The 11,002-nt window shown below is 32.1% G+C and overlaps 2 protein-coding genes across 2 annotated transcripts; one reads left to right on the top strand and one right to left on the bottom strand.

Annotated features, from left to right (window-relative positions):
• Window positions 1–3,045: 3,045 nt before the first annotated feature.
• LOC145108313 (histone deacetylase 15-like) lies at window positions 3,046–8,787 on the top strand. The gene is made up of 17 exons (XM_079045332.1): window positions 3,046–3,182; window positions 4,222–4,514; window positions 4,626–4,740; window positions 4,845–4,921; window positions 5,041–5,116; window positions 5,200–5,264; window positions 5,833–5,888; window positions 6,274–6,397; window positions 6,499–6,624; window positions 6,715–6,765; window positions 7,085–7,153; window positions 7,235–7,343; window positions 7,428–7,507; window positions 7,609–7,691; window positions 7,785–7,830; window positions 7,913–8,084; window positions 8,492–8,787. Exons 2-17 carry the CDS (start codon window positions 4,224–4,226, stop codon window positions 8,623–8,625), a joined length of 1,674 nt encoding a protein of 557 aa, XP_078901458.1. The 5' UTR covers window positions 3,046–3,182; window positions 4,222–4,223; the 3' UTR covers window positions 8,626–8,787.
• A 173-nt stretch (window positions 8,788–8,960) lies between these two features.
• On the bottom strand, window positions 8,961–10,733 carry LOC145108314 (Duplicated homeodomain-like superfamily protein). The gene is made up of 2 exons (XM_079045333.1): window positions 10,181–10,733; window positions 8,961–9,608 (listed from the first exon to the last, which is right to left on the bottom strand). The coding sequence occupies exons 1-2, from the start codon at window positions 10,594–10,596 to the stop codon at window positions 9,143–9,145; spliced, it is 882 nt and encodes a 293-aa protein (XP_078901459.1). The 5' UTR covers window positions 10,597–10,733; the 3' UTR covers window positions 8,961–9,142.
• Window positions 10,734–11,002: the final 269 nt, after the last annotated feature.

The following is an 11,002-nucleotide window of genomic DNA, read 5'->3' as shown; positions in this document are numbered from 1 at the left end:
TTTGGGATTTAACCTTGCCATTCAGTTTCTCCTATTTGAATGACAAATAATGATCATTATAAAAAATGACCATGTTGTCGTTTCAGCAAAGTGGTTCTCCCAATTTAATGACAAAACCTGACCATCGTACCCTTTATTTGGGTTTTGGAGCTAATGTTAAATACGAGAGAAATTAAATATCCTCCTACTTTTCTTCCTACATATCCTCCTACCCATTTGAAATGATGACAAGTGTACTAAATTAATGATAATCTTATCCAAATATGACATATGTCACCATTTTACATGGGTAGGAACATAAGTAGGAAGAAAATGTAGGAGGATATTTAATTTCTCTAAATACAAATAACCATTATAATGGATAATGTGGTCTTAAAATCAGAAAAAGACAAAGGTCGGTCCACTGTTGTATTTGTATTTAGAATACATATATATTGCTGAGTTTTGGATAATCTGTCATTTTTTGTGAATTAGCAATTAACCCTAAACTACTTTGTGATGTAAACTCTAATATTTAATATATATTTTTGAGCTTTGATATTTTTTTTGTATTAGAAATTAACCATAAAATAAAAAATGTAATTTGAAAGGACATTGCATGATGTAAAAAGAGGACAGTCACAAAATGGGACAAACTCAAACCTATTCTAAATTAAAAAAAAGGTCATTTATTTTAATTTTATTAAAGAATTTTAATTTTGTTATATTTCTATTTAACAATATATGAAGGTAGCCAAAAATATAGCTTATATTGTTGTTTATTTTAAAAGAAATGCAAGTATGATGCCAATATTGTAAAATAAACTATAGTACAATGTTATTTCATGTTGTGTGTGTATTTAAGTGTTTACTGCTTCATATTTTGTTATGAATTGAAATTTCGGATTATGGTCAGCTCAAGCATATTACACCTTGCAAAATGAGCTAGAAAACGTAATAGAGTGCAAAATCGTAAAGAGTTTTTGAAAATTGCAAATTTTCTCAAAACAATACTCATGAAAAAGGCTTTGGAAATCAATGTGCAATACAGCTAAACACCATACATAAATCAACTACTTATATATGTTTGATAATTACCTAAGCAATGTCCATTGGTAGAGGTCTCATCGGAAGTAATACCTCGGCCTTGTGATTTAGAAATCGAACAACTTTTTTTGCAGCCGTAGGAACAAATGCCTATGTCCAAGATACGCATACCTCATTTAGGGTTAGACTCATTAAAGGGTAAAATTGTAATATGCAAGCATGGGCGGAGCCACCTTAGGACCAGGGTAGGCCCAGGCCCACCCTCAAACTTTCATATTTATTATTATTATTATTATTATTATTATTATTATTATTATTATTATTATTATTATTATTATTATTATTTGCATTTAGAAATAAGAGATATTTTGGTGCCAGATATTTAAAAACCATTTGTAGTTCACTTGGCAAGGAGTTATACCTCTTTCCCATACATTACGAGTTCGATACCGTTTCCTTACATATCGCGTGTTAATTTTCAAATAATTCATTTTTAAAGTTACACTTTGGCCATTCATATTTAGAAGTTAAATTATTTTAGTAATTTAGTTTTCAAAATTTACATATTTCACACCTAAAATTTTATAAATTTGCATAATTCCATTTTTATCTAATTTAATTTAGTTTTTAGTTTTTCTTTTTTAAATTTATTCTATATAAAAGAATTGTATTCGGGGTTTCATTTTCACTTTTCGCATAGGGCCTTCAAAATCAACGGACCGGTCTTATATATATATATATATATATATATATATATATATATATATATATATATATATATATTTCAAATATTTTATAAGGAACACCCTAAAAATTTTTTTGGCTCCGCCCTGTACGCAGTGGGTAATAATTGATTATGAATTAACCTATACATTTTTTCAATTAAATTTTATTATGCCTAGGAACAAATGTATTTTTTTTAATTATAAAACCAATCAAAAATTTTTCTTAACATTAACATGCACATTTTTTCAATCTATAAAATTTGAAATTAAAAAAAATCACCATTATAAAATAACTAAATTACTTAAAGTGTTATTTAATTAATTAGCATTTTCAATAAATAAATAATTTTATGGTTCGATAGGTTTTCTACTCCACGACTATAAATACTTAATAAATATGTTTTTTAATAAAATCATGTAAATACTTAGTTGTGATTTTTTTTGCATGACAATACGTTGTGATTTTTTTTTGCAGTTATTTTTTTCTATATATAAATTTTAATCATATCAACCGTGGTTTCCACGGGTTATAACTTAGTTGGTATAATATATGTCTTTCAAGTGAGAAAGAAAAAATCATTGCATATTATTATAGCCAAGCTGAAAAAATCAATGTTGTCAATATCATGATCGTATTTAATATCGTTTTACATTTTACATGATCATGATCGTAAGATCATAAGATCTTATCAAAATGAACTAGTATGTAAAATTGATTGCAAAGTCTTGTTTGTATAATACACATTAAACTTGTTGTTAATGATAGAATCAACTTTAACTTTTTAATCACAAACAATAATGTTGCAAATTGCAAAAATTATGAAGAAAACATCTTAAATAGAAAATGAAACAAGATCATTGTGAGTATATACAACTGAAAGCATAATATAATAAAGGGAATAATATGAATGTCATGATGCTCTACCTAATTCGAGATAAATGAATGAAATGGTAATGATCCATCAGACTTCTTACAACATACGATAATCGATTCAAGTTGAATTGACAGAATTTTAAGACTCAACTATATATACTAAAAATCAAAGAAATGTGATCCTAATATGATAATGATCATTTCTTGTTTGTAACTTATAATTGTAAGATCCTAATTTTAACAACCATAAGAAAAACCAATGTACAAAATAGAAAAATATTACCATCTAAACAAACATTTAAATCCTAAAGAAAATATGGTAATAATTTATTTTGAACCGAGGATATTTCTGAATAGCTTACTAATACCGGGTAAAAATATGAAAATACATAAACATAGAAGGGTATCTACGCAAATATCCCGCCAATAAAATGCCGGCTCTCTTCTCCCTCATTCTATACCAAAAGATTGATACCCCCAAAATCAGACACCAGTTAAAAATCAATTGACGTCGTTGAAATCGTAGTCGGATTCGACGTTGTACTCACTCCAATCAGGTCAGTTCTTCGAGTAAAAACGTCATTCCATTTTTCAATTCTCATCCTCGTTACTTGTCGCGAGTACTCAAATGTATATACGAGAGGGAAATGTTTGAGTTTCTGTGTTCGACTATCTTGAACGTTTATCTAGTGAACGCAAACATGCATAGAAGAAACGAGTTGCGAATATGTTAGGGAACGACTTTGGCAATTTGACATTTTCGAAGTTTTGATATGTGTTGTTTGAAACCCTATACTTTGAGGTTTGTGACTGATTTCAGTATGCACACATTTTATCTGGTGTTTATGTTTGATTCATAGCCGTAATTCTTGGACTGTTTGGGTTTAAAAGAAAATAGGGACATGGCCTTTTCTTGTTTCTTGTGATAGCCAAATGGTGATGTCTTACCTTTCATTTGCGTAAAGATGTAGGGTTGACTTTGCTGATACTCATTCCCATTAGAAGAGTTTTCTCTTTTTGTTTAACTAATGCACCTTTCATTAGCATTATGCCTTTGTGTATGCGTGTCTTTTCATGGGGATATACATTTTAAGCCAAAAGGAATGCATAATCTTCCCAGCTTCTCAAAACCTTGAAGATTTTGGTGTTGTAACCCCACACTTAAATAGATTGGCACCTTTGGTAGGGTTTCAAATTTGTTTTTCTTGGCATATATCTATCTTTAATTTCGGCAACAGGAAACAGTTTGTTGACTTTTCATATTATATATTTTAACATGAAGTAACACACAGTGGAGATTAACATCCACTATGTCTGACCTAATGATCAATTCAGATTGCATTAATGCAGTTGGATTGTAACTTTATGAAATCGATTTAACAAGCATTTAACTACAAACATTTGCATTTTCAATCTTTATTTACACATGTATATTTATCTACATGTAATAAACTATAAGTTCAAAAATCACCATATAATGAAATTGTATGATACTATGAATAATACCATGTGTTGTTGAATGTTTATGACATGAAACATTTGATATTTTACATTCTTCTGAGGACATTTTTACTGATGATTTCATTCTTAATGAAGGAATGATTGTGTTGGAAGGTGGTCATACTGACCACAAAGCAATATCAAATACTATACCAATCAACCACTTATCAAATAGGGAGCCAGAGATTAACATTCATGATCCAAATGATCAAAATCTCATACAGGGCTTCAATGGAGACATGAGTCTTCAAGATATGTATAATAAAGAAGGTGATTTTGATGATGAAGATGACAGTGACTGGGAGCCTTTAGAGAAACATTTAACAATTGTTAAATGGTTTTGTGTTAATTGCACTATGGTTAACGGTGATGGAGCTTTCTATTGCCATGTATGAGATATGATCATGTCATGTCAACTCCTTTCATCATCCATAATTTTCCTTTTTATATATTTAACTAGTGGTTGCTTGTGAATAATTTGCAAAACTTTTTATATGCAGATGTGTGGAGAGCATAAAGATTCTGGGATCCTTAGGCATGGATTTCTTGCATCATCTTCAGAAGATGCAGATTCTATTCAGAATGCATCACTGAAACAAAATGGGAAATCAGAAGGTCTAAAGAGAAAACAACTTTGGCCCCACATAAGTTTATAAAGATTGATTTTTTCATTTAAATTGTTTTCATTTCCTTGATCTTTTTTTTTTCAATCAATGTAGCTTCTTGCTCAAAAACTTTGGCCCCACATAAATCGACAGCAGTGGGGTTTGATGACAGAATGTTGCTTCACTCTGAAGTAAGAATTCTTCCTGATATTTCAATTTTCATTTTTTAAAAAAATTATTTTAATAGTCTTGATGCTTGTATAAATAAATAACTTTGATTTCATCATTCTTTGATTTTTATAATTTGTAGGTTGAAAGGAAGTCTCTTCCTCATCCAGAAAGACCAGATCGTCTTCGAGCAATTGCTGCCAGCCTGGCAACTGCAGGTGTGTGACTAGGATTCCTTGTCTTTCTTTTTTTAATTATTTTTTTTTTTGATTCTGCAAATTGTCATTTCTGTAAATTTTAGGTATATTTCCTGGAAGATGTCAACCGATTTCAGCAAGAGAAATTACACGTGAAGAACTTCAGATGGTAAACATTTCATTCATTAGTTTAAAGTCAACTTGCAATCTTGACTTTCCACTTTCATCAGTATTGGCTATAAAATAAGCTGATTGTGATATACCCTAAACTTTAAGGTAGTGTTTGGTATGAGGGAATCAGGGAGGGAATGGAATGGAATGGCTCATTCCATTGGAATGAAAAAAGCTGTTTGTTTTGTTTGATGGAATGGAATGCACCATTCTTGAAGGAATGTGATTCCTTCTCTTTTGTAAATTCTCATTTTGAAGGAATGGAATGAAAATTTGCAATATAACCCATTTTTATTTATGTAATTTGTAATGACAACTCTTTTTTCTTAATCTATGATTTTATTAGAAAACAGTTATTTGGATTCTACTGAGCTTTTATGTTTAATCTTTTAGTTTTGCAAATTAAATTTTTATAAATTTGAACTGAATAACATATAAAGTAGAGTTAAAACTTAACACTATACAATGTATCTTAATATAATAAAAAATTGATTCCATTCTTACACACTAACCAAAGATGATTCTGGAATGTAATGACTGATTCCATTCCATTCTATTGTTTTCAGATCCACTCTCATGAGAATATTGAATCTGTTGAACTCACAAGCCAACATGTTGCTAGGTACATTAAATATCAATTACTTATATACCCTCTTAACATTTTAGTATTTCTCCATTATATTTAGGGTTTATCTCAAAAAAGACCTTATATTTTGTGTTTTTTCCGAAAAAGCCCCTGACTTTGTATTTTTTTTTTTCCGAAAAAGCCCTCAACCTCCTAAATACTTCCAAACAAACCCTCAACTTTTTTAGTTTTTCTCAAAAAAACCCCTCACATTTTACAATTTTTTTGGCAAATAATGACTAAAAGTGCCAGATCAGAAAAAATGAAAAAAATACAAGGTAAAAAAATAAATTTGAGATTTAATCCGGAAAAAACACAAAATATAAAGTCTTTTTTTGAGATTAATCCTTGTATTTATTAGCAACAATTGTTTGTCCAACAGTTATTTCACTCCTGATACATACGCAAACAAAGATTCAGCACTTGCTGCCAAGCTGGCAGCAGGGTTATGTGCTGACCTGGCATCAGCTATATACTCAGGGCGTGCTAAAAACGGGTTTGCACTGGTAAAAAGAAGTTTCTACCTATAATTCTTCACCTCTCTATTTATTCCATTAATCTTTATGTTTGATGGGTCGTGGGTCGTGGGTCATGGGTCATGGGTCAGGTGCGTCCTCCAGGTCATCATGCTGGAGTGAGACAAGCAATGGGATTCTGTCTGCATAACAATGCAGCCATTGCTGCATCAGCAGCACAAGCTGCAGGAGCAAAAAAAGTCTTGATTGTTGATTGGGTAATAATGTTTGTAATTTTATTTATTTATTTAAATTGTAGTAAAAAACTATGACTTGTAATTATCTTATCTAACCTTATTTATTTGCAGGATGTACACCATGGAAATGGAACTCAAGAAATATTTGAGCAGAACAAAACAGTAAATTCTTTATTCTTGCAATATTTGATACCACTTTCTTCAACCTGTTAATGATATTATATGATTAACTCCATATTCTGTAATTTATTTTTTGCTTAACCACAAAGTGTTTGTTATATTTAAAAAAAACACTATAAGTATTTCCTGGTAATAAATTGCAGGAAGCCATGTAAAATTAACAATCATTCATTATTCTCCTATAAAAAATGAAACTCAACACAATTATAAAACAATATAGTTGATTAATTTATTTTAATTCATAAATAACATCATCAATCTTAACATAGATTACTGATGATACTGGTTTTAATTATTATAGGTGTTGTATATATCTTTACATAGACATGAAGGTGGAAAATTCTACCCTGGTACAGGTGCTGCCCATGAGGTAAACATAACCCTAATTTTTTTCTCTCTCATTTTTTACATCAAGAAGGGTAAAATGGTCATTTTACTCATATGTTATCAGGTGGGGTCCATGGGTGGAGAAGGGTACTGTGTAAATGTTCCATGGAGTCGTGGAGGAGTTGGGGACAATGATTATATCTTTGCATTTCAACACATTGTGCTTCCAATTGGTTATTATTATTATTATTATTATTTTTCACCTAGTTTGCTTTTTATCTTCATGTTCTTACTTTTAAAAACTCACTTAATTTCAGCGGACGCATTTGCCCCTGATATCACAATCATTTCAGCTGGATTTGATGCTGCAAGAGGCGACCCCCTTGGATGCTGTGATGTAAGCAAGCTTTTCATACATCTTTCAATTTTCTTAATATCTTGTGTGTGTATGCAAAAGACATAAATGCCCTTGCTAACATGAGAGCTTATATCTTTCAGGTTACCCCTGCTGGTTATGCACAAATGACCAAAATGCTGTCTTCTTTATCTAATGGAAAATTGCTTGTTATTCTCGAAGGCGGGTCTGTTTTCCACATTTTTTTTAATAATTTATTATTATTATTATTATATTTGTAAAAGTTCATTTTATGATATATAATATATGTTTTTTTCAGCTACAATCTTCGCTCAATATCATCATCAGCTACATCAGTAATCAAGGTTAATCTATATTCTATGATTAATCATTCAGGGTTTAGGGTTTAGTGAATAAATAACACAACACAGTTGTTTTTTGTTTTAGGTATTGCTTGGTGAAAAGCCTGAAAACATGTTGGAGAATGTTGTGCCTTCAAGATCTGGACTGCAGACTGTTCTAGAAGTTTTGAGTATCCAGAGCAATTTTTGGCCAAATGTGGGCCCCATATTTTCCGAATTGCAATCGCGATGGGGATCATATATTTTCCAAGAAATAAGTGAGTTCATTATTTTACTTATCTATTAAATAATTAAAATATCTATATAACCAACCAATATGAAATAAAAGATTTTTACATAAAAAAACGTAGCATGATATTCTTGAAAGTGAGTTGATGTATCTTTTTGGTGTTATGTGGAAAGGAAAAGGACCACTTCAAAGTCCGTCTTTTCAAGCTCCTAATTAAAATATCGACCTCAATAAATTGAAAATTTTAAATTCTCTAGTATTTCCCTTGAAAATCCATGTTCATACTATATAATTCTAGCCACTTAGTTTTCATTTCATTGTTTATTTCATCCTGCTTTCAATTTATATTTCTTGACAATTTATTTTTTAATAAACAATTTAATGAAAGTAGGTTGCTATTTCTTGACAATTGGTTTTCTAATTTTCATGTTGTAGAAAAAAGGAAAAGAAGCCGATTTGTGGTGCCTGTATGGTGGAAAATGGGACGAAAGAAGTTTTTACATCACATCCTCACAGAGCAACAACTTCGATTTAACTCAAAAAGGCGTAAAAAAATATTATGGTTATAAAATTTCCATTAGTCACCCTCATTTTGTACTACCTTAATTTCTGGCTAAATAGTTTTTTTGTGAGGGGAATTATGACTAAAGTTTTTAGTTTTAAAAAGATATTATCATGATGTTTTTTGTTATCTTTTTGACATCAACAGACAATGATGTTTGACAGCTTAACTTCATCTCTGTGTCACATTTTGGACCTCAGAAAGTTGGAAGAGAAACACCACCATTAGATTGCTTTTCTATATCTCCCCTGTCCCCCTCCCAACGTACAACCATCATAGCATGAGGTACACCTTTCATTACATGACGTACAACTCATCATTATTCTTCAAGAGAAAAAAAAATGTACAAACAGTTGGTGAAAATTCTTTAAACCAACAGAGAAATTCATCATTGAAAAAAGTTGCTGTGGTCCTACTTTTTTGTCAAATTCTAGCACTATGACTAGGAAGAGTTATTCCATCAAATTCAAAAAAAAAAAAAAAAGAAAAAAGAAAAAAATAAAAAAACTCGCCGGATTTCAATCCTATTGATGCATAGCCGGAGGTGGAGCCATGGGGTACGCAACCGGCATAACATACGGCGGATGGTGGTGGTGGCTGTGCGGCATCATCACCGGAGTTCCAACTGCCGACGGCATATGGCCGGGAGCGGCAGCGACAGGGTGGCCCATCGGTGCCCCATACATCCCCATCCCTGGCGGCACTGGGTGGTGCGGTCTGTGTTTCATGGGTGCACCGACGGTTGGGCCGCTAGACGGGTTGGTGCTTCCCGTGATTGGGATTTGATGCGATGATGACACGTCACCATTGTTGACACTTGTGATGTCGTGAATACTCGTTCGCCTTCTGTCTCTATTCATGGAGTTTAATCTTATGAAGTATTTTTGTGCATGACTTGCTACTTGTGTTGGTGTTCTTGATATCACATAGTTTCTTGAAATACTTCTCCAATCTCCTTTCCCAAATTTGTCCAATCCCAATAAAAATAACCTACATTTGTACCATATGCATTAGAACTTGTACCAATCCCAAATATAAGATGTAAATCATGTATACAACATAATAGACTGTTATCGGTGTTGTCATAATAACAATATGAGATGTAAAACAGATATACAACAGACTGTCTGACTCGACATAATAGACTGTTATTGGTGTTGTCATAATAATGTAAAGCATCTAACTCGATTATTCTTGCTAGTATATTGTATTCGAACCAACTGAGAGTCTGACTTCGACTATTCGTGCTAGTATATTGTAGTGGAACAACTGTGATACGTTCTAGGGCTAAGCTGTGGTTTATTGTACATTATGCAACATGAGTTGTACAAGGATATTGCAACAATAATTGGTTTTTTCTGACAATTGCGTTTTCCAATGGTCAATCAATCAACCACAAGTGGTACTGTCTATATACATAAATTCTGTAATGATTTCGTAATCAGGAAACGTACTTTTAAGTAATAAAGAATTAATGAATCCTTCATCGATACTGAAAATGGAAACGATTCCTTCATTGTAATTGAATAACAGAAAGGTGGACAGTTATGGTGGCGACATACCTATGCTCTTCTTCGGTCCATGGAATTCCTTTCCGACGTTCTTGTTCTGCCCTGGAATTCGCTTTTCCGCTGCTTTGTCCGGCGGAATTGGAATCATGACCGAACCCGGAAAACCCGTTGGTGTAATTGCAAGAGGACCGGCGATTGGAAGTCGACCCGTGGTGGTTGTTTTCTTTGGTGGAAGAGGAAGAGGATTCCTCTCCGAGGTACTTCGGAATCGGAATCACTCCAGCTTCAATGTCATCAACATCTTCGACGAGTAATCGATAGTGTTGTTTCAACTCTGGAATGGTTTTGGTGGGGATAAGTGTAGCAATTGTATCCCATTGTTCTTTGGAATCGTGAGTCCAGTGGTTGGCAATGGCATTCTCGAATGCCTTATCTTCTTCTTTGCTCCATGCTTTTGATGATGACATGGTTGTACCTGTTGCTTTAATTGTTGTACCTGAGAGTTGTTGGTTGATGGTTTTTGGAGAGGTGAAGAGAAGGGAAAGAGAGAAGAGGGTGTGTGGAATAAGCAGAGGAAAAGTGAGAGGGGTAGTGAAGGATAAGAATTGGGTATCAATTGTATTAATGGAATAGGACCACTTTGGTGTTGAAGGGATGGGCTTTTTTGTCATTTTCCTCCCAAATAATACTTCAACATTGGCTACTCCTTTTCCGGTTTCCACTCTCAAAATTCATAAATTCTGAGTAGTCCATAATTTTAGATACTCCATATCTTTTATTTTAAATGTTACAAAAAAAAATATTATTATTATTCTTATATAAACTTAAATACGTTGTTTTAGTTTAAATACAATAATTTTTGTTTTTATTGAT

Source organism: Lactuca virosa, chromosome 4 (genome assembly GCF_052849685.1).
Source record: "Lactuca virosa cultivar CGN04683 chromosome 4, Lactuca_virosa_CGN04683_v6, whole genome shotgun sequence".
Lineage (NCBI taxonomy): Eukaryota > Viridiplantae > Streptophyta > Magnoliopsida > Asterales > Asteraceae > Lactuca > Lactuca virosa.
The sequence above is the reverse complement of the archived record's forward strand: the minus strand, read 5'-3'. Positions and strand labels throughout refer to the sequence as shown.

Bases quoted from the DNA above. Each gene is read 5' to 3' on its own strand.
- LOC145108313 (XM_079045332.1), top strand. From the start codon at position 4,224: ATGATTGTGTTGGAAGGTGGTCATACTGACCACAAAGCAATATCAAAT. The intron at 4,515-4,625 runs GTATGAGATATG...TTTTATATGCAG, and splicing joins ATGGAGCTTTCTATTGCCAT to ATGTGTGGAGAGCATAAAGA. The intron at 7,344-7,427 runs GTTATTATTATT...ACTTAATTTCAG, and splicing joins ACACATTGTGCTTCCAATTG to CGGACGCATTTGCCCCTGAT.
- LOC145108314 (XM_079045333.1), bottom strand. From the start codon at position 10,596: ATGTCATCATCAAAAGCATGGAGCAAAGAAGAAGATAAGGCATTCGAG. The intron at 9,609-10,180 runs GTATGTCGCCAC...GTACAAATGTAG, and splicing joins TGGACCGAAGAAGAGCATAG to GTTATTTTTATTGGGATTGG.